The following is a 24,029-nucleotide window of genomic DNA, read 5'->3' on the forward strand; positions in this document are numbered from 1 at the left end:
TCAGACTCATCCAGTCCAACACTGAGATAGAGAAATGCCTTTTACTGCTGGCATCAGCCAAATGCATACAGTCTGCTTTTTGGGGGATAAGCATCTGCATTTGCAATAGAGGCTGATACCAAATACCTCAGAAGGCAGGTTGGACTCATTAGCATCCAGGAATGCCACATAACCAGAGCAAACACAGCAGCTCTGAACCAGACATACACGGATAAAAGGAATACTGCTCACCTGACTTGAAGGAAACTGAAGAGAGTAGGGGTTTCTAAAGGCCAGGATGCCAGCAGCAGACTCCCAAGGAAATAAAGCAAAAAAACCTCCCTACATCTTGTTCTCCTCTACTGTAGAAGCCTCACAGCAGGGCTCTAAAACACCCTAATTGTCTAGCTGAACTTGAAATAGTCTAAATAAATCTATGCTTCTCAGAAGGTGACATGGAAAAGACTATTTTTCAGTCTGTGCTTAAACTGTGCAAAATGACCTGAGGCTAACTGAAGTGCATAGCTGCGCATTCTGGTGGCCTACCTTAAAAGTTAGTGTTGCTGTTAACTAGAAGAAACATGGAAAAAAGGATACGAAAATTCCTCTACAGTATCTTCCCATTACTTATCTTGGTATTAGCCTGGGAGAACTGCAACTCAGGGCCCAGGAAATGACATCCAGAGCTATAGTGGCTCTCTTTGTCAGCTCCTGTTTTACTTCCTCTGTCAATCCAATTCTCACTCTTTTTTTCATATGCCATAGGATAATTAATCAGTACTACCAACCAGCCCTACAATTAGTCATAAACCATGATCAGGATTTGATATCCCAAGTCAGACAGGGAGTTTACACATGCCTGCATGTCCTCCTGTATTCCTGCAAATAAGTTTCCCTGAGTGGTCTTGTTTGACTTATTCCCCAATGCACTAGTTGCTATGCACTGGCTTCCAAAATCCTGTTATCAATGTACCAGAAAGTGGGTAGCAATTATTAGAAATACTTGCTGGACTGCCCATCTGGCTTCTGTGCTGTGTCTGAGGATTACACAATTATGCAAGAGTGTATCTACATATGCCCAAAAATCAGTGTTCAGATCTAGATTTATTTGGAAATAAATATCATAGGCAGGTGGATAGGGCAAGTTGCTCAGTTATACACGTATGAAACTTCTCCCAGGTTTGTGTGTCACCTAACTTCAGCTGCAATGGATTATGTCTTTTTCTTCCCCTGAAGGTCACAGGCCCTGAATCTAATTTCTGGCTGTTTAGCTTTCATGTAGTTACACCAGAGGAGGACTGCCACACAGGGCAGTCAAGGCACACAAAGAAAGACACAGCATGTTTCTTATTCCATGATTTTAATAAGCTGGAGAAGTGGAATATGGCTACCCACACAGATCGTTATTTGGAGGAAGTATTAGACTGGTTGAAAGGTTCAAATTCAGGGATTTTAATAATAAAGATAAATGAGAGTCCCCATATTAAGAAGCAGAACACTGCCCTATGCAGGAAGAGGAAGTCAGCATTATCAATGGAAAAGATTTCAAAGATTATATGCATAGGATGATCTCTGTACCAATACCAGAGACAGGCCAGGATATAAGCGTGCCAAGAAAGCACACCAGCAGCACACTTGGGGATTTGGCCTCACTAAATAGCAGCAGAAGGCTGTGACAGACAGAATGCATTTTTATGGCTGCTGCTGAGGTAGGACTAGGCTTCAGGAACGCAAATAGTGTGTGCACAAGGCAATTGGCCTTACTCGAAAGGTAGGACAGGTTGAATCATGTGTAATTTTATGTTCAAGTGCTCTACTCATACAGCAATCTGTCAATATTGGACTGAGTCTTCTTTGCAGAGTTCCAGAACCAAAACACACTTTAGACAGCTGTTTCTAGGAGTAAAACAGTGCCAGTTTACAAAATTGACGTTTTCTAAGATTTTATGGAGGGTGAATGTCACACCCCAGACCCATGAGCCACACGTTTGCATCCAGGCCTGACTAGGGAGGGTGGGTTCATTTATCTGTGCAGCGATTCAGATGCCAACAACGTCACTCTCAAGGTGGAAATCAAAAGCAATATTTATTCTGGCTCCAGCAAACATAAACAGACCAAAACACTTGGGTGCACAGCCGAGATACAGGGGTGTGACCTTCTAAACTTACAGGAACAAATCCCAACCTGTTCAGATCACAATCTGATCCCTGAACACAACCATGGGGACTCGGATCTGATCCGGCATGCACACTATAAGGTAAAGGGATGGAGACAGAGAGAAAGAGAAGGGAAAAGGAAAGAAATCACCGCACTGATGGGCAGCGGCAGTTCCTTGGGAACACATGGTCACAGAAGCAGCTTTGTCCAGGCTGGTCCAATCGAAGTGATGGGTGAGACAGAGCACGAGAGAGAGAGAGGGTGCACCACATGGTTCCTTGCAAGTTCTTTTATAAGGCCTGTCCAACCCCATTAGTTGGGGTGGTCTTGCCACTAGTGCACGTAGCGAGGCAACACAGGAGTCCGGACTTTTAAGTAGTGTAACCACCAGCTTGGATGGACACACCTTTCTCTGTCCATCTTCACTTCTTCTGACCCTTATACAAACTCTTCTGTCCAGAACACTTATCAGTAAAATGTTCAATGCACCATGCATAGCTTCAGGAGCACAGACAAAACTGCAATGTGATCTGGAAGCAGAAGGAGACTGACTGTGTTTCTATTCTACATGCTGGCAGGTAGGCCATGACAGTAAAATGGTTTGATAAAAGTTAAATTTCCAGAATCACAGCTGCTTTACATTTGGAGTTATGTAAAGAAAATAATTACAGCCTCTTCCTTGTGTAAGTTTTGATGATAATTTATTCTATAGATTAATCTTTTTATGAACTTCCGTCCAAGTTACAGTTTTTTTCTTTATGATTTTAGTTCTAATTATTCACATTGCCATGAATGGGGGAATGAATTAGGCTTGCCAGGACAACTCTTTCTGGCTTCATACATTTGAACTAGATGCATACTGTGATGTAGAAACTGAAAAAACCTTCTTGTTTTTTTGCGAGCCAAAAAAACCGCTTACACGTCACATCTTGAAAAGAAAGGAAAAATTATATTCCTGTCATTCTTAACAGTGTTAAATCTCATTGCAAAAAATCTGAAGATCCATCTTGATCTAATTGCTACCATATGGCAACAATACTTCACTCTGAATCACTGAAGTGCAACAAATAGCTTTCCCAACATCTTCCCCTTCCTTCTGCTGAGAAGCCACTCAATGGTACCTAATATGTTAACTTTGGAAGACCCCGGTCTTTCTTGTTCTAAATAGAATCTTGGTGCCATAAAGCTATGGCTGAAGTCCAGTAATATGTGTATTACCAATTATTACCCTTCTCTTTAAATTGGAGAGATATGGATCTGATGGGTGGACAGTTCAGTGGATAAGAAACTGGTTGGATGGTCATATTCAGAGACTAGTGGTCAAGGGCTCGAAGTCCAGATAGAGATCCGTGATGAGTGGTGTCCCTCAGGGGTCTGTACTGGGACCGGTGCTCATTAATATCTTCATCAATGATACTGACAGTGAGATCGAGTGCACCCTCAGCAGGTTTGCAGATGACACCAAACTGCATGGTGCAGTTGCCACACTGGAAGGACAAGATGTCATCCAGAGGGACCTGGACAGACTGGAGAAGTGGGGCTGTGAGAACCTCATGAGGTTCAACAAGGCCAAGTGCAACGTCCTACACCTGGGTCAGGGCAATCCCCGATTTCAGTACAGGATGGGGGATGATGTGATTGAGAGCAGCCCTACAGAGAAGGACTTGGGGGTGCTGATTGATGAGAAGGTTGACATGAGCTGGCAATGTGCGCTCACAGACAGAAGGCCAACCATGTCCTGGGCTGCATCAAAAGAAGCGTGGCCAGCAGGGCGAGGGAGGGGATTCTGCTCCTCTATTCCTCTCTTATGAGACTTCATCTGGAATACTGTGTCCAGTTCTGGAACCCTCAACATGAGAAGGAGACGGAGCTGTTGGAATGGGTCCAGAGGAGGGCTACAAAGATGATCGGAGGGTTGGAGCACCTTTCCTATGAGGACAGGCTGAGAGAGCTGGAGATGTTCAGCCTGGAGAAGGCTCTGAGGAGATCTTATAGCAACTTTCCAGTACCTGAAAGGGGCTACAGGAAAGCTGGGGAAGGACTGTTCGCAAAGGCGTGTGGTAATAGGTTGAGGGGGGAATTGGTATAAACTGGAGAGGGGCAGTATTAGACTAGATATGAGGAAGAATTTCTTCAGAATGAGAGTGGTGAGGCACTGGCACAGGTTGCCCAGGGAAGTTGTGGATGCCCCATCCCTGGAGGTGTTCAAGGCCAGGTTGGATGGGGCCTTGGGCAGCCTGATCCAGTGGGATGTCCTTGCCCATGGCAGAGGGGGCTGGAACTGGGTGATCTTTCAGGTCCCTTCCAACCTAAACCATTCTACGATTCTACGATATTATGATTCTATGAAATATACAGCAATTCTTTTATTTAAAAAGCATTTATTGTCTGAAATGTTTCCTCATTCCGAGCCCACCCGCTCCCCCCCGCGGTCCCGGGCGGGGCCCAGGGCGGCTCCGCCCCCGCAGCCTCTCCTCTCGCGGGGCGGGCCCGGGCGTCCCCCAGGCAGCGCGATGGGCCCGGAGCTGGAGCCGTTGTTCCAGGCCTGGAGCTGCTTCAGGCGGAGGAAGTTCGAGCGGTGCTCGGAGCTGTGCGCGCAGCTGCTGCGGAGCCCGCCCGGCGAGCAGGTAGAGTGGGCGGCGGGACCCGCAGCGCCCCGGGAGCGGCGCTTCCCCGCCTCGCAGTGAGCCCGGCCCGGGGTGGGGGCGGTGCCCCGAGCTCCTTGTGCGGCTCTGGCACGGGGCTGTGCTTGCCAGGGGCCGCGGAGGTACCGCCAGGGAAGCTAACGGTGCAGATCAGCCTGTCTAGGGCTGTTGCTATGCCATTTTCCTTCCAGTGCCCGAAGGGGCTATGGGAAAGCTGGGGAGGGACTGTTTACAAAGGCCTGTGGTGATAGGACTAGGGACAATGAGTATGAACTGGAGAGGGGCGGATTTAGGCTAGACATAAGGAAGAATTTTTTCACGTTGAGGGTGGTGAGGCACTGGCACAGGTTGTCCAGGGAAGCTGTGGCTGCCCCATCCCTGGAGGTGTTCAAGGCCAGGTTGGATGGGGCCTCGGGCAGCCTGATCTAGCGGGACGTGTCCCTGCCCATGGCAGGGGGTGGAAGTAGATGATCTTTAAGTTCCCTTCCAAACTATTCTATAATTTTACATGGAATTTCAGATGTCACAGTTGCTATACAGACTATACTTCATCAGCTTAAGAGACACCCGCTTTAACTTGCTTACGTACGAGCATTGCCATGGGATAGAAGGCATCTCCATTCCTCACTCTCTGCGCTTTCTCCAGCTGGACAGACTGTGGAAATGTTGGGCATGTGTTGTTCAATACCTATATATTCTTTCACCCTTCTGTAAGAAGGAGAGATTTGCGAGCGTTGTTTTTGGAGTATTATTTGTATGCATATAAATGTTTACTACTGCTTTATTTGGACAACAGTAATTGAATGGACTTCATCATAAATGCTTCACAGTAAATAAGTCCCTCAAAGTATTATATAGCTCTGAAACTTGAAGGCAGTTCTTTCCATCACAAAGGAAAAGTCTTAAAAGAAGGCTGCACAGTCACACAGTTGTGTACATGTAAAGAACAGTAATGGTTTAAACTGGTTTAGGATAGATATTTAAAATATGCTTTTGCTTATAGTATGTACAGTAAGGCCCCCAATAAGGAGCTATCAGCAGAAAAGATTTTAATGGAGAAGACATTCCAAGAAAATCGGTCATGAACAGTAAATGAGATTAAGTATTAGTTCTGTGCAAGTCCTGTATAATTGATGTGTATCTGTATTTTGAGTTCTTGTTGCACATCGTCTTTGCGTATGAAGTACAGCACTTGATTTGTGATTACAGGCTCTTGAGACAGTACAGATAATAATAGTAAATTAGAGTGGTAAAGGTCACAGTGCTGCTGTTGCTTTTAATTTACAGTTTTTTTAATTGGTAAAATATTTTCCAATTTGTGATCTCAACATGGAAGTATAAAGACAATTGCAATTCTACTGCTAAAGCTCAGGTGTCAAATTGTTTTGTTACACCTGGCAACTCCAGACTTTAGCTGGACTGTTTCCAGTAGCACTTTGAACTTTTTGAGGATATCTGCAGCTGACAGAAGTTTGGTAAGGAACAGAAGGTTTAAAAGGCTGGGGAAAATGTTTAGGAGGAAAAGAACAAAACAGAAATGAGAGGATGTAGGTCCCATTGGTTTTCCTTCTTTCTTCCAAATATTGATCTCATGTGCTGCATACAGTTAAATATATAAATTAAATTGTTTCCTTAAATAAAGCCGTGCATTCTCTCTAGAGAACCAGGACCTTATGTAGCAATATGAGAGTTTTTCCAAATACTATAGGAAGTTGGGACAAACAGTTGATTACTTAATTTAATCTTTGAACTGATCACACCAGCCTATAAGCTTCATCTTCTACAAGAATGAAAACGTGAAAACATTTAGGATAATTATGCTCTGAGAAACAGTGGAGGACAGGGATATGAATGTTGTCTGTACTATGGCGAATCACAATCTCTCAGAAGAGGGCCTATGTGAAGTCTCTGAATTTTAAGATGGAGTTTCGTAAGTGTTTTGAAAACACTTCCAGGCCATAGTTGTCTGCAAAGGACAGGACTTTATAACTTCAATAGGTTCATTTCAGAACTATATTCCTGTTCAGTTTTTTGTGAAACGAGTACTCTTCACCAGCAATGTATATTGGACCTACATGAAAGTTTAGATAGAAGAAAAATATCTTCAGTTTCAGTAGAAGCAAACTTGAAATATGATTAGTTTGGTTCTTGCCCTATTTAATCTTCTTGAGGAAACCTTATTAAGAGGTCTGTTTAAGCAGCAATTAATGACTTCTGAAAATATTTTAAAATATATATACTTTAGCTTGGAGAATATCAGTTGTCTTCTTAAACATTTTAAGTCTGTGGAACAATGTTTCAGTCTTTCTCTATTTCAGTCTTCCTCTGTTTAAGTACTTACTGTAAGTGGAGTAACAGTTCAGAAACTTTTTAAAAAATAAAATAAATTGAGAGGTGGTTAAGTGGCGATTCACCACGTTTCTTTGGAAGGATCATTAAGTATACTCTGCTTCATGGTGTGTAATGTAATGCCTACACAGCATTCTTCTATCGTTCTTCTCTATTAGAGCATAACTCCTGACAGGAGATGTTCCGTTGTTTATACCAGCTGTTTATTTTGGTACAGCAGTTTGGAAAAAACAGGGTATTGGTTAAATAACTTTCAAGAGTGCAACTTGAACCAAACTTAAACCAACTCAACATACAGGATCTTAATCTGAAATGTCTTCAAGTAAACCATTTTCTAGTTATCCAGCTAAAAAAGAGCTTTAAAATTTATAGCAGACCTGACATGGAGTGGCATTTCTCTGAATATTATTTTGAACCTCCTTAGTACAGCAGAATGCAAAAGCCACTGATGTTTATGTATTGCAGCATGTATACTTTGCTTTTAATAGAACAATTATTTTTATAAAACCTTTGGAAGATACTAAAGTCCAAGGCTGAGGTAATTAGAACTCAAGTAAGTGGCATACATTACTTAATTCTCCTGACTTGCCTGGTCTAATAGTATATTACATTATTCTGTATCTATTTTAATGATAGCATATCAGTTAAGTTGCTGTAGTTGTAGATACTAGAAAAGTGATCTAAGATTACTTTTTTTTAAGAATCCAGTGATTCTCAGGCACATTGACTGCTGATTCCTGAAGTCCGCGTTACTTTTGATGGTGGTGTGCTAATGAAATCAGTAGTTCCTAAAAATTTTGATCAAACTTTATTTCTGTTTTCATCAGCGACCTACCAGAAAATGGTGCTGTCTTCCATCTGTGTGAATTACATTACTAGTATTTTAGAATAACCTGAATAAATAGCTAAAATTAGGTATGCATAATTTTTGGTGCCTAACCCAGTATGTGTGTTTTACTATGCTTGAAAAATACATAGCAATTCTAAAACATATAATGTTCAAGCCTTTAATGGGAGCACTTCTGCAAATCAGGCCCAAGATATGTCATGTTGGGGGCCAGGAAAGCAAACACACAAATGACAACACTTATGGAAAGTTTGGATTAAGTGAGCTGCTGTGCAGCACAAGGGAGTACTCAGCTGCTCTAATCACCCTGCCATCTGTTCTTGTCCTCTCATCCCATATTCTGCTAAGTGTGTGCTTCCCACCCTCTGCAACTAGGGAAAGAAGGATCTTATAACAATAGTAGCCCTCGATTCAGGGATTCACTTCTTTGAACAGCATGCATTAGGATATGATATAAACCACGTCACAGGAGATTGTATCCTTTAAGGAGATGCTTGGGAGTGGTTGAGTTAAACTGTGACTGATATGGATCAGAACTTTTTCATGCTCAGGCCACTCGCCTTCCCCTTTCTAAGACACGTAATGTAACAATAAGTAAGTAAAGGAAGAGACTAACACTGATAATGATTCTGTGCCTCAAAGAGAAGACCTTGCTTGTGTGAAAGCCTCTTCATTTTTTTTGCAGCTGTCAGCTGGTCTGCTATGTGATAGCACCATTCCTGCTCCATTGCATCCACAACACTTTCAGTTGCTCGTAGTTTTGTGACATCAGCTTTCTACAGTGGTCTTAGAAGTAGGTGTTTTTGCCAGTCACACTTATAAATGTAATAAGAAATTCTCTTGACCAGTATATCTTGATGTATCTCTTAATTTAGCACTCCCTGTACATATAGCTTAGGATTCATAATATGTTTTCATTAGAGGTACAATGATGTTTAAGAAGAACATGTTAAAATAAGTTTGCTGATAATCCAATCAATAGTCACATGTACTTACATTTAGACCTTTCTTAATTGGTGTAGAACACTCTTTGAACTCTGTCACTAGATGCAATAAGCCGTAGATTTTTAAGGTGTAGTGTTGACCTTTTAGCCAACTGGGCATGAATCAGGAGTTTTCTTATGTAGCAGTATCAGATGCTATGCCATTCTAAACTTGAATTCTTAAAAGAACACAGCAATGAAATCAAACTATTTTGAAATCAGTTATGTTTTCCTGAAGATTCCTTAAAGAATAAAGCATCCTGAACATTTTGAGAGAAGAATAATTAGCTGCCACTGAGTTATATTTTATGAAATACTTAGATATTTTTTTCTATAAAATGTCATTTGCATTTCTTCGTTTAAGAATTAGGAACATAAATTTTGTTGACTAGCATTGGGGTCTACAAGCACATAAAGCGCTGATGTTCAGTTTAATTATTTCCTATTGTAAGCATACAGGCGTTGTCTTCAGTGTTTATAGTAATATCGTGACCTAGAGGAAATACAATCCAGGGCTGTCTCTGTTGATCATCCTGATTAGTTACCTAATCTGATTACTCTTCTTTGTGTTCCATATGTCAGATTCAAGGCAATAACCAGCACCAATGTGTGAGGCCTGCTATAGTTTAACAATTAAAAAAAATGCCTAATGTAATTAATAGACGTACAGTGAATGTCCTGCCTTTAACTTGATTAATGGTCTGCTATGAGGATTTGCTTTTGTTCATTTGTCCTTTCTTCTCCCACAGTGAACTTTTAGCTACTATTACTTGCATGTCACTGTTTTTTGTAAGGTCATAAACAATTCTGTGATAACTTTATTAAGTATGTGGAACTTGATTTGAAAAAGTGTCTTCAACTGATATCAGTTATTGGTTCAGGAGATCAGTTATCACATTTATGCTTAAAAACTAGTGATATATACAGGGAAGTTGTCATTCCTGCGTAACGTTTTTCTGTGTTTCTGGATTGAATCATTAGAAGAGCATTTTCAGAATACACTAATTTTACTATTCTGCATCTGTTAATATATACTCACCTGAAATTAATTGTTTAGTGAAGCTCTATCAGACTATAAGGTATATAATCTTTTACATTCCCTCTTCTAGGCTGTAAGCATTAGAAGACTTAATTTTTCTAAATGTTTTTGGTCTTCAAATAAACTGACTTTACACATTAACTTTAATTTTAAAATGCCCTCGGTGGATTTAGAGATCTGGGTTAAATCCTTCCTTCATTGCTTTTACAATCTTATTAATTTCAAAGGAGCTTTATATGTGTAAACGAAGAATAAATTTGACCTTTTGTTTTGAGATACAAGCTTACGGGGCGACGCTGTTTGTTAATCCTCTCAAAGAAATCTTTATTTGGTATCTAGCTCCAGTGGATTACTTGCATGAGTAGCAACTGCTGGACCCAAAACTGAAACAATATACTAGGATGTATGAACAATGCATACTGTCCCCTACCATTATGAGAAAGTATATTTTTAGTAAGTATTATTGGTTGACTCTACTTCCCCCCCCTCCTCCAAGGGTTGGAAAAAACAGTGAGCGATGCAATTTCTGAATTTGTTAGTAGTATGAATACTCCTACATGAGAAAACTTGTTTTATTTTTAAATTATTGTTTTAAACTAATGAACAGTGCCTAAAGTAAGATACACATCTGTAACATCAAGGCATTTTTAAGTTAGTGTTGACGTAATATTCCTAACCTTGTCCTGATTACTTGCTATAGCACATATGGTATGGAAGACCACCTACTGCTCTTAAACCATTTTCTAGTACACCATATGTGCTGTTACACTTGGACATAATGCGCTTGAATAAAATGCAAGCTGAAATATCTCAATGTCCTTTGCTTTATTGCTTAGAAAGCTAGTACAGTTTATTTTTTTAGAAGGTGAATACCATAAATAAAACAACATATTAAAAGAATTTGTAGTTCATTTAATCATGCATCTAAAATATAAAGGTAGTTTTCAGTGCCTTAGTCAAGCCCAGGTACATAACAGACAGCTGAGATTAATCCCTCAATTAATGTTTAGTTCCATAGAATACTCAATTTATAAGATGTGTTGTGCATTCTAACACCAGTGAGCAAGTATGTGGTTTCAAATATGATCCTTAAAAGGCCACAGAAATTCCAGTGCACTACAGAAGGAAGAAGCTAGAACATCACCAGTCTTCCAAGTTCATCCTGTCATGGAAGTTACTTAGTAAAAATGTTGGAATTGAAAGAAGTAGACCATGCCTCATACTACAGAGGAAAAGGGAGAGCTAGACCTTGCTGTTTTCTTGCTGAAACATGAGCTAGCAGTGTGCCCTGGCTGCAAAGAGAGCTAACAGCACACTGCAGAAGACATTGATGTGATCTACTAGCAGCCTTCTAATACGAACAAGGAGGTTATCAAGAAGATTGAGCTAGGCCCCTCATAGTAGTGCATGGAGCGAGAGACAGCAAATATAAATTGAAATGAAGGAGGCTTTGGCTCCTTCATTTCAATAAAAATATAAGGAAAAACTTTTCTCTATGAGGACAGTCAGGGAATGCAATGGGTTGCACAGAGGCACTGTGCTGTCTCCAGCCTTGGAAGTTTTCAAGACTCGGCTGGTCAAAGCTCTGAGCAGCCTCAACTGACCTCAAAGCTGACCTTGCTTTGAGCAGGGTGTTGGACTAGAGACCTCCTCAAGTCTTTTTCTAGTCTAAATTATTTTAAGGTTTTAAATTCTGTCTAATATAGACGGCTGAACTGAGATAGATTTATGCAAGGCCAGATATGAAAGAAATTTTCCTCTGCCTCTGGGAGCAGAAATGATCCAAGTCTATGAAAGATTAATAGTAATTTAGGGAAGGTAACATTTCTCTCCCACATTGTTTTTCCCTCTAAAGTTAAATATACGTTAGAGAGGAAAAATTCCTCCCCAGTGCTTGGAAGTGAGTAGCAGAAGCCCTGAAGGGTAGTTTAAATGTTATATAAACATGATTACACAATAAATAATGATGAACATGTATTTCCTCAAGTAAATACTCAAAAGTGACTATTCACTCACTTTTACTTCAAGTTTTCAAGCAGATGCAAGTTCCTGTGTTTTGGCTTGTAGTAAATTTGGGTGGTAATTTTGCTTACTGGATGGTGCTACAAGCCATTAGTTTGACATTTATTTGACTTAGAACATTACTCTCCAGAATAAAATAAATACATCCTTTCCATCATTAAAGTACAAAAAGAATTAAATACGTGCAGAAGTTTTCTTAAATGTACTTCAGTGATACCACAAAAATGCACAAAGATGGATTTTATTGCATAGGCATTCTAATCCGATTAGCTTCGCAGAGATTTGCTTACATTTTCCAATTTTTTCTTTCTTTTTTCTTTTTTCTTTTTCTTTCTTTTTTCTTTTTCTTTAATGTACCGTTTTTCAGTCTAATAATTCTGTAATGTTAATCTAAGATTTGGCCAACGTTACCCAGCAGAAGCAAGAAAGCTAAAGGTATCTGAAAAATGTACTGCAAATCACAGAATCACTAGGTTGGAAGGGACCCACTGGGTCATCGAGTCCAACCATTCCTAACACTCCCTAAACTATACTCCTCAGCACCTCGTCCACCTGTCCCTTAAACGTCTCCAGGGAAGGTGACTCAACCACCACCCTGGGCAGCCTCTGCCAGTGCCCAGTGACCCTTTCCATGAAAAATTTTTCCTGATGTCAAGCCTGAACCTCCCCTGGCGGAGCTTGAGGCCATTCCCCCTTGTCCTGTCCCCTGTCACTTGGGAGAAGAGGCCAGCTCCCTCCTCTCCACAACCTCCTTTCAGGTAGTTGTAGAGAGCAATAAGGTCTCCCCTCAGCCTCCTCTTCTCCAGGCTAAACAACCCCAGCTCTCTCAGCCGCTCCTCATAAGACTTGTTCTCCAGCCCCCTCACCAGCTTTGTTCCTTTTCTCTGGACACGCTCCAGAGCCTCAACATCCATCTTGTAGTGAGGGGCCCAGAACTGAACACAGGATTCGAGGTGTGGTCTCACCAGTGCCAAGTACAGAGGGAGAAAAACCTCCCTGGACCTGCTGGTCACACCGTTTCTGATACAAGCCAAGATGCCATTGGCCTTCTTGGCCACCTGGGCACACTGCTGGCTCATGTCCAGTCGGCTGTCAACCAACACCCCCAGGTCCTTCTCCTCTAGGCAGCTTTCTAGCCAGACTTCTCCTAGTCTGTAGCACTGCATAGGGTTGTTGTGCCCCAAGTGCAGGACCCGGCATTTGGCCTTGTTAAACCTCATGCCATTGGTCTCAGCCCAGCAGTCCAGCCTGTTCAGATCCCTTTGCAGAGCCTCCTTATGCTCCATCAGATCCACGCTTTCACCCAGCTTAGTGTCATCTGCAAACTACTCTCATTGTGTAAAACATCGATTGGCTCCGTAACATGTGTGAGTTGAGATAATATAATAAGATGGAAATTTGGGTATATCTGTCAGAGAGGAAATATTGGTGCAAAATGGTATGGCCACAGAGTGCAATTCCATTTTTTGTTGTTTTTTATTGTTTAATATTTTCATTCCTCAGTTTCTGTTTCCTCTCTTTTCAGGAGCCTGATTCTGAATACACCGTGTTCCAGGTAAAATTGTTTAATAAGTGCAATTATTAAATAGAATAATTAGGAAGACTTTCTGGCACACTGAATACTTGTTTTGTTATTAAATTCTGAATGGCATAAACTTGTTTTTCATCGTTGGTGTGGCAGTACATTTGATAAGATGTATTTTATAAATAGACAGGTTTTATATACTTTATATATTTATATTTTTCTGTAGTTTATTTCTCTCATTTATTTCCTATCGGTTTATTCAGTAGTTGAGTAGCTTAGTGCCTTCTAAAAGCTGAATTGAATCTATCTAGAACTGAATGACCTTCATCTGCTGATGAGATTAGGAAAAAGCCGACATGTATTTTACAAACAAAACACTGTGTTCTTGGGGTTTGCTTTCCTGTTTCATTTAATGCAGTGTAATGGTGGGCTGCTACCCATGTCCTTTCTGCTCCTGCAGCTCATTCTCACTGCCTGCCTTGTGAAGAGTCTGGTAGTCCTGAAGCTGCACAATGGTGATGGAAAACTTGAGAGTAACTGGTTAGTTTTTACTCTGTCCACATTAGCCCAAGATTATTGCAATGGGAAGCACTGTAACGTGCATCTGGTGGCATCTTTTGGCTCCAGCCCACAGTCAGAAGAGATTAAATGCATTTTGAAATTGCGTCTTTAAATACAGCTCAAGAACACATCTTACCTGTCTGCCATTACATTTCAATGAAGTCTTGCAAGTTGTTTGCACGCAAGATGGTTTCAGTAAAATACTGCCAAATATTTTCTCGACTAAGGATTACGCCTCACAAGGTAGTTGTGTTCTGGGATTTTCATTGCCTATGGAATGAAATTTTGATAATGGAAATGATTATTGGAGAACTAAAGTTCTTAGAAATGTGTTACCAGATTCAGAAAACACATTTAGATTTAGATTTTAAATTTATATTTTCTTAATTTTTTTTTTTACTTTCCAGGACCGAGAGGAAGCTATATGATTCATTGACAAACCAATTCTTAGGAACTAAATGAAAAACACTTTGTCACTTTTATTTCTGGAACTTAGTTGTCTTAAGAAATACGTTATCACATTTCTGTACTTATGGCACTTACAGTATTGCTTCTCTTTTTTATTACGATTAGTTATTGTAAAGTTGTGTTCTGATTATGAGTTAGGCAAGCTAAGTCTGTTAATACGTTGTGAATACATGAGTTGTCCAATATGAGCTGGCCCTTTCTTGATCTTACCATCTAAGTGTCCATTTCATAATAATGCAAGTCTTCGAAAGCACCAGACATTATTGATCCTGCAAAAAGAGAGCAGATAATATGAATGAAATCTGAGTCAACAGTTTTAAGTCGACAAACTTGTGCTAAGGCTAGGTGGAAATAATGTTGTCATGTGGTAACTCAGAAATAGGTGTTTATTTTTATGGCTTTTTGTGACTGTAAATGAGCCTTCTTTTCTCTGTTAAGAGCATGGTTCTTCCAGTTTTGTGCTCTTCTTATTTATTTTAATTGAAACTTTTCAACTGAAGTTCTGCAGTAGTTTCAGATTAAACCGTTATGGGTTTTCACTGAGAAAAAAAACCTGTGCATTGTACTACGGTAAATTGCTGAAACTCTGTACTTTCTTGTGAACATAATTGTTAGATTTTTTTCTGGATAACTGAAAAATGCAACACAGAAAGCAGGCTTCATACAAGGATAAAATAGCTATAGGAAATACCAGGACTGCTGGAACGAGTTATTTATAGAAAGTCAGCAAAAGGTGAAATTACTGAGCTGTTAAGAAAGTTTTTGAACCTTGGATGGGTTTTAAATCTCATGATAAAAGACACGTTTACTTTATGAACAAAATAAAAATATTGAAATTTGTTGGGAAGGGTCTGTTTTAACAGAGAGATGTACATCTCAGGCTTTCTTTTAAAAAGTAAGACAATAGCTGTATGCCATAGTTTTAATAAAGTCCTATGTGACTGTTTATGAAAAAGTAGCAATTTTTTATGAAAGAAAAGAGTGTTGGAAATTTCATTAAATTCTTTTGGATAAAAGGTCTTTTTCTTAGATCTCCCTTTGTTTGTCAGTATACATTTCTTATTCCCTTTCCCACGCATTGATTTTTCAGAAATTCAGCAGAACTGTGTACACGCATATAAATGATGCTGTTGTTTTATATGAGTCTTGTAACTATTAGGAATATTGAATTGTCTTCTTGTCTCTCAAGGCGAAAGTAGTTTTTCTATAGTTTAATGAACAAATTCGACATTTTTCTCTCTTTTGCTGTTTTGATAAGAAGTCCTGTAACAAACATTGCTGCAGGCAATGCTCTAATCTACAGACTGATGTTTAATTAAAGTATAATACGCAATTTGAATTATTTGTTGGCTCTGAAGCCTCAGACTAGAAGCTTAGGACTGGAAGAGCAGCCTAGTGATTCTATTTTTTTCTGACAGATGTTTGTCCTGTAATGGCAGAGACACGTTACTTTTAAAAAACACTATCTCATGTTTTTTATTGGAAAAAATTACAGTTGTCTATCTACGTTAAGAACTGGCCCCAGTTTTAGCAGTTAGTGTACAGAAGTTGCTACTTCCAATCCCAGAAAAGGTCATTACTGTGGGCAGCTTTTCTTATCTCTACTAGCAAATTAGTCTGTGTTTGGCTATATTGAGAGCTCTAATTTCAGGATATTCCAAATATAGACATGGTTCCGTTGACTTCAGGTGTATATGTCTTTGGAAGAAGCAGAGTGTTGCCAAGGTATTAAAAATTCAACAAACTAAATACTTCTATAGAATAATGAAAGACAGTTAAGGGTGTTGGACATCTAACTGCAAATCTTAGTGCTAATTGAAGGTTGTTAACCTTCTACATAAGAAACTAAAAGATAATAAAGCAGATCTGGATTATGTCTGTCTGGCCTAGATTCAAATCATCCTGCTCTGTTCCTTTCTCTTCATACTTGAACAAAGATTTCTAATTGTGGTTGAACTGGCTGTCTAAATCCCTCCTTTAGTTCTGCTTCAAGGAAAGCACTTTTAAAAAGGAGAGTTAAATATTTCAACGTTTTTACATATACTTTCTTTTTGATAGACAGTTATAAGGTTGCACAGATGTATGAGGGAATTGTAGACCAAGGGGTGGTTGTCTGAGACGTAATGAATGAGGAGCATCCCATTAAATGGTTACATAAGTTGTTAATTAAGCCTCAGGTCCAGATCTTCCCCTACCTCTTATGTAGAACAAATGTTTCCGTGTGTTTGACCTTTAGTTCTATTAAGTGAGCATCAGTCTGTTTCAGTTTGGAAATGTTTTCTTAGCAAATATTAGACATGCTTTTCCACCAAACTGCTGTACCCTGTGTCAGAAAAGAAACAAATCTAATTGTTTTGGCGGTGATTTTTACTCTGGAAAATTTACGATGGTCTGTTCAGTATCTGAAGGAAGATCAGGGGTTGGTCTTGTGGCTCCCCTTATCATGTCAGCTCTATGAGTATATTACTGTCATATTAAGTTATCAAAGTGGTTGGATCTGCACTTTGGTGGTACTTCCATATGGCTGCTGCTGTTTTTTCTGTTCCCCATTGATTTGATGTCTCTACAGTCTACACAAAGCTTGTCACATAGGCTAGAATAAGGCTGCGCTTTCCACACTGCTCATGCAATGCTTCAAGACATTTAATGCAGTAATTGTTTAGTGCAATTCACTAACAAGTACTCCAATAATCTCACAATCTGAGATGCTTAATCTACATATTTACACATTTACACATTTTTTAGCATCTGATTCTTTGAACAAAGGAGTTTTATGTTGTCTTTCTAAAGCCTGTTGCTTGTGGATAGTAATATACTGTTTCTTTAACTGCTGGCTAAAGGATTTTCCTTCTTCCTCTACAGATGCCTGGAAAGGGCATTACGTTGCATTACAGTGGTTTACTTACCTTCCTCTCTCATCCTAATTAAAATAAGGTGTCTGTCAGCCATGGGTTTTGAATGGCACTGATAGCTGCGGATTTCTTCAAAAGCACAAGATCTGAAGCGAGTTTTCTGTGACCTAAATTTGTCATAACTTTTCATGAGGCATGACATTCTGTCCTCCAAACTCGGTGGATATAGCTGTTCCACTTCAAAAGAGTTGTCTGAAGTCCTGGTCCGCTTTCCACCTTCATCAGGGAACTAACTGATGGATATACCCAGCCTTTTAAGTCAATACCTTGTTCAAGCCTGTTAAAACTGTGAAGGGAATAATAGTAAATAAATGGCAAAATTGCTGTTTAGATTATTTACTTTGTGGCTTGAAGATATTTTACTTTATCCTTATTCAGGCTGCCTGGAGCCTGAAAACACGAGCTTTAACAGAAATGGTGTATGTGGACGAAATCGATTTGGATGAAGAAGGAATTGCAGAGATGATGCTAGATGAAAATGCCATTGCTGAAGTTGCACGTAAGAACAACTTTCACTTAATTATGTTAAAGGAACAAGAGCTTGTTTGGTCAGGGTTGTCATCTAGGATAAAATATTATAGTACATGCTGAGGTGTCCTGATACAGCTTTAAGCTATTGCCACAAGAAGAGTTTTAGGTGGTTTTATGATTGTATGGCAATGTTGAGATACACCACAACATCTTGATATAGTGCTTAGGCCTGTGAGATGGAGGTTCAGACAAACAGCGTGTCAGCTTCTCCTTTACATCTCTGTACTCACTGGCTCTTTTCTATCAGTGCGTTGTTTTCTTTTATTCCTTTCTGACTTCTTTGGACACTGTGGAAAACTAGAGAAAAATATATGCCTTTGATGTACTAAGTCTCATTCATTTGCCTCTACCATAGGCAACGGTCTGGTCGAATCTGACATCACCATTTTGTATCATTTCCCACAAATATTTTCTGAACTGATTTTCTCTCCTGCTTTTCTCGACTTTTTCCTCTGTTCCTTCCCGGGACAGTTCTTTAGCCGTGGTTTGGGTTTGTTTCTGATGTGCAGGTCTTTCCAGCTTTATCAGTTCCCTTCTAAGTGGGCAGTAGTTAGTAGTCTTGCACTACTTTCTGGCATGATATCTGTTTCTCTCTGTTTCTTTAATTCTGTCCACATGGATTTTTTTATGCATCTTAATAGATACAGCTCTCAACCACCTACAATGTCAAGGAATTCAAAGGAAGAACTGGACAGACCTAATATTTGAAAAATTAGAAGCTTTTCTCATCTGGATAGAAGTAGGCAATTGCACATCTATCTGATTTCGTTTTCTAAAATTGTCATTATATGCTTGGTCACTTATCAGCAGTCAAGCAGCACTCAAGTTGTATTGATACATTATGGTAATTCAGTTACATGTATCTATCTTAAAACAGCATTATAATATAATTTAGACTTTTGTTTGATTTTATGCCCCCTGTGGTAGACACCATCTGCCAAGAAAAGTCTTAGGTGAATATTACTGAGAAATAAGGTATTCTGGAAGAAGACATTCATATTATAATTACATTGGGAAAAGGTGACTTTGTGGATAATGTGTCACAGATTTAAAAGCCAAAGAAAATCATGATAGTGTAGCCTGCATTCCTGAATCATTGAGATAAGACTTTGCTATTCGTGCTGCAAATCCACTAAATGTGCCTAAGCTAGTATATGGTTTTTCAGAAAGTCTTAAGAACTTTCCAGAGAGAAAGAACCCCGTGAGTCTTTAGTAAATTCTTAAATTTTCTAGCTTTTATCAGTATATGCCATATCTTTAGTGAGAATTATCAGTTATAGCTATGTAGCTTTGCGTACATTTTATGCCTGATATGAAGTCTTTATTTTCAAAGGTATATTTCAAAAGCAGATAGGTAAAACTATGATTAAGTCATCTGGTGATCTTTTCCTTGATGAGCTAAACAGTTTTCTTGTTCTGAAGTGTATCTTCTAATTTTTGAGTCGAGTCTTGAAACTCTCAACACTTAACAGTTAATCTGCATGCTTTTTCGCTTGTAGTTGCCAAACCAAACAGTACATTGATAAACAGAAAATACATTTTTCTTCTACAGCTTGATATTACTTTATTGTGGTTTTCTGTTACACTATTATATGAGAGGTAAGCACAGATATCACTATGAGAAAGTACAGAGAGAATGGAGCCAGTCTTTGTCGTGGTGCCCAGTGACAGGACCAGAGACACTAAGCACAAAATGAAACACACGAGGCTCTGTCTGAACATCAGGAAACACTTTTGTTCTGTGAGGGTGATGGAGCAGTGGCACAGGTTGTCCAGGAAGGTTGTGGAGTCTTTCTCCTTTGAGATATTCAGAAACCATCTAGACAGAGTCCTAGGCAACTGGCTTTAGTGGCCCTGCTTGAGCCTGATCAGACCAGATCACCTGCAGAGGTCCCTTCCAGCCTGAATCATTCTGTGATTTCTATGATCACTTTCACTTTTACACATGATGTAATAAAAATGGGTGCTTGCTGACTGTGGACTTTTTCTTTTGTTGTTAAAGTGCATTAGCCGTAGTTGGTCTTAACTCAGGGTCTTTCGCTGTGGCAAATATTCCAGGATATCCCTCCACTATAATTATAGCTCACAAACTTACAAACGTGTTATCATACCTCCATATTACAGCTGATACTGTCAGTACTTCACTTACTAAGCAGTTCAAATCCTTTTACATCAGTTACGTGTCCATTTCGATTTTGCATCTGTCCATATCTTAGATTCCAGGTTAATCTATCTTTTTAATGATTTTGCTCTCAGTTTTGCACTATTAAATATTTACTGACTTGCATAGGTCCTGGAAACAACTGTTTCTGTGTTTCCTCTCTGCATATATAAAGTATCTTCCATTATTTTTATATTTATAATTTCCCCTCAGTTTTGTTTTAATAAAAATGTCCTATAGCATCATTTTTGCAGAAAACTCCCATTATTTTACCTCTGGACTCTTTAACATGATCAATCTTATCAGCTAAGGTTGTAATCTTTCTTAAAAGTGTTACCTTGACAACATATTTTTCAGAAACTCATACTAATTGGTATTGTGGATGATCACAGCTATTTCATTAAAGGAGTCATCTGTAATCGTTGCTAACTGCTGAAATTATGCTTTTAAATTCTGTCACTGTTAGTGACCACATGCATTGCTGTGGCCTTTTGATGTCTGTTCGTAGCTATATCAGTTTGGATTCTCAAAGTAAGCACCGGGTTGCCTGGGGTGAGATCAAGGGATCTAAATTCTGTAAGCAATCTCCCAGTACAGAAAAAGAACAAAAAAAAAAGTAGTTATTAAAAAAAAATTGTCTGGGAAAGGGATTTTAATGCCCTAGCTTTCTTATATCATTATGATAGTTAAAAAAAAAAAAAAAAAAAAGGCTCAGAGAGCAGAAGACTAGTTCATTGTCTGCTAGCTTGAAAAGTTGAAAGCCACTTTCTCCATTTCTCAGAAGAGTACCCTAGTTGTCGTGTTAGAAGCTCTACTGGGTAGACTGCCCACCCTTTCTGCTGCAGAGTAAGAAATTCAAGATTGACAGGACTATAAAAAAGAACAAGTAAGCAACAGAGATCCTAAGATCTCTTCTGTCTAAGAAGAGAGGGAATTCTGAATTTTGGTCCTTATTTTAACATCATTTACGTATTTAATTGAGTCTACCAAGGAGAACATAGTTAATACCTTTATTGTATTGTTTAATACAATTTAATTTGTGATATTTAGTAGTGCTATGTCCCCTCAGTTTGAACAAAGAAATTTCTAGTGTGTTGTAAGACACTATCATTTTTTAAAGTCCCCTGGACAAAGATGTGGTATCTCAATGTGGAGTGAGAAATGCTCTTATTTTATAGGACCAGGAACATCTCTGAAACTCCCTGGAACTAGCCAAGGTGGAGGCCCCAGCCCAGCTGTTAGGTATGTGATCATTTATTTTTTTTAAATATGACTAGTTAAAACGAGCAAATCCTAAATTTAACTTGTCAATAGGAAATGCTTCAGATATAAGGGTTTAAATTCTTTATCAATAAAAACCACTCAGTGTAAGTTTAATGTGCTTAACATCTTCAGGCCAGTAACACAATCAGGAAGACCTATTACAGGATTTGTGAGACCCAGCACGCAAAGTGGACGGCCAAGTACTATGGAACAGGCTATAAAAACACCTCGAACAGCTCTCACAGCTCGTCCAATTACTAGTGCTTCTGGGAGATATGGCAGGCTAGGAACGGTAAGTTGTTTGACTCTATTCTGAGAAAGATAGTTTTCTTGGTCATAGTATCTGGTACAGTGACATAATTTGCTTAAAAGCTGCATCTAATTTCAAGTTTGAAGGAGTTGAGCATTTTTAATTTTTTTATTGAAGTTATTTTCAAAGTAGAGTTTGAAAATGCTACTTCTTGTTAGTTTGTTAGTCCGTTTATATAAAAAATGTACCTAAATTCACAAGTACACAAAAATTCACATAAATTCCAAATTCACAGGTTCTGTGAGACTCATTTTTGTTCACTGAAGGCCGTGGAAAGACTATGACATGATTTAACCATAAGTATTGAAACCTTATCGGAGTTTTTTCGTTTACTACAAAATAATTAGTAATCTCTAAAGGAAGTACACTACACAACTTTTATCCTGTTCTATTGGCAAAATTAACAACCTGCAACTGGCACAAATATCTCATACAGATTACCATGACATTAATGGGAAAATGTGCTATCTTCTCACTATCACATTTATGAACTGATCTTCCTAAATCTTTCTTGGAGATTTTTTTGTTAAATGTCCCAACTACCTTCAGTCCATCTGTCAGTCCAAGCTGCATGCTTAGGCATATTACAGAAGTAGTGGAGAGAGGGAAGAAAAAGGTAGTACCAGAAGGTAATTCATGCAGCCTGGTTCAGGAAATGTATGGGAGTAGGAAAAAATCCTGGCTTTCAGATAAGATTAAATTCAGTAAGAAGAGTCAGTGCTTTCTTTGGTAAGTTGATTTTTTGGGGGTTAGGGTTTTGGTTTTTTTTTTTTTTTGTTTTGGGTTTTTTTTTTGGGGGGGAGGTTTGTGTGCTACTAATATGTTGAAAATTTTCAAGAAAAGGGTAGTGGATCTTCCCTTCCCACTCTAAAACTTCTTTCTCCTTTTCAGGCTTCAATGCTAACAAATCCAGATGGCCCTTTCATGAATCTGTCTCGACTGAATTTAGCAAAATATGCTCAAAAACCCAAACTGGCAAAGGTATGTAACTATCTTGGTTAATGTTGTGATATGTTTTTCTTGTTTTCTGGCATCATTTTAATGTAACTGTTCATGGGATTCAGCATACAAACAGTGAACTGTGTTGTAGATGTAAAGTTCAGAAAAATAGTTCAGAAAAATAGCATGTAACTTATCTCTTGACAGTGGCTATAGGCGTGATAAAGGGCAACAAAAAAAAAAAATAGTCCTGGAGGAAAAAACTCAGGAGAACCCTCTTAAGTATCTTTGTACAAATAGATGGCAATCCTTGCCTAAAAATTTTCAAATGGTTTAGATTTTTCCCTTTGATTTTATGGTATGATTAACACTTTATATATGAAAAGACTTCCATCTGGAGTACAGTATCCAGTTCTGGAATCTCTAACATGAGAAGGATATAGAATTGTTGGAATGGGTCCAGAGTAGGGTCACGAATGTAAGTATCGTAGAGCAGTAGAGCCATGGGCAGGGACACCTCCCACTGTATCAGGTTGCTGCGAGCCTTATCCAGTCTGGCCTTGAATGTCTCCAGGGTTGGGACATCCATGACATGTCTGGACAACCTGTTCCAGTGCCTCCCCACCCTCACAGTAAAAAATTTCTTCCTAATACGTAATCTAAATCTGTTAAGAAACACAAGACATATTCATAAGAAACTAGGCTTAGTACTACTGCTTGAAGACAGCTAGCTTTTAATTGTGTTTGGTAACCCTATATAATATTTAAGTCGGTGAGTTATCTTTCAGGTGAAATATTTATTCTCAGCAACAGCTCTCAGGAATGAGAAACGTATGTTTTTAACAATTTTGGGTTTTAATTAGCGTTTTCTGGGGCAGTGTCTTCCTTTGATTTTGTATAAAAAGAGGCTTAGACCAAAAGCGTGAAGCAACAGTCATAGAAACATCTATGAACAGCAAGTGTGTTTGCCAGTATTGTGAAGCTAACACATTATGACATTAACATTTAGCAGAGAATGTAAGATATAAGTTTAAACGTGGAGCTATATGGACTTACAACTTTTTTTAAAATGAAACAGCATTAAGGCAAATGCCAAAGCAGGAGGTGAGACTGCAGACTGCACTCTGTGTTGAGAATTGTCATTAAAGTTTTAAAACTCTTTGAGCAGTCACCTCTTCCAGATGCCAAAAGGTGATGAATCTTGCAACTTTTAAATTCACATACCTATCCTGTGTGTGTGTTGGTGCATACTCCTCCTGTGTACTTCTTCTTTGTGTGTGCAAAGTATACTCACTGCATCTTTTTTTAGTTAGATTATCTGTCTTTTCGTTGCATGC

At 39.0% G+C, this 24,029-nt stretch overlaps 1 protein-coding gene across 3 annotated transcripts in view; it reads left to right on the top strand.

Annotated features, from left to right (window-relative positions):
* The window catches only part of TTC8 (tetratricopeptide repeat domain 8), a 62,605-nt gene that overhangs the window by 10,126 nt on the left and 28,450 nt on the right, over nt 1-24,029 (top strand). The window contains exons 1-6 of one of the 3 annotated variants that reach the window (XM_054067103.1): nt 4,607-4,764; nt 13,548-13,577; nt 17,867-17,987; nt 21,359-21,422; nt 21,576-21,735; nt 22,645-22,734. In XM_054067103.1, the coding sequence (XP_053923078.1) occupies nt 4,651-4,764; nt 13,548-13,577; nt 17,867-17,987; nt 21,359-21,422; nt 21,576-21,735; nt 22,645-22,734 (579 nt within the window). In that variant the 5' untranslated portion in view covers nt 4,607-4,650. Of the gene's footprint in view, nt 1-4,606; nt 4,765-13,547; nt 13,578-17,866; nt 17,988-21,358; nt 21,423-21,575; nt 21,736-22,644; nt 22,735-24,029 lie in introns of those variants that run through there. The other 2 variants (XM_054067104.1, XM_054067105.1) reach the window with 2 other exon arrangements.

Source organism: Cuculus canorus, chromosome 5 (assembly GCF_017976375.1).
Source record: "Cuculus canorus isolate bCucCan1 chromosome 5, bCucCan1.pri, whole genome shotgun sequence".
Classification (NCBI taxonomy): Eukaryota; Metazoa; Chordata; class Aves; order Cuculiformes; family Cuculidae; genus Cuculus; species Cuculus canorus.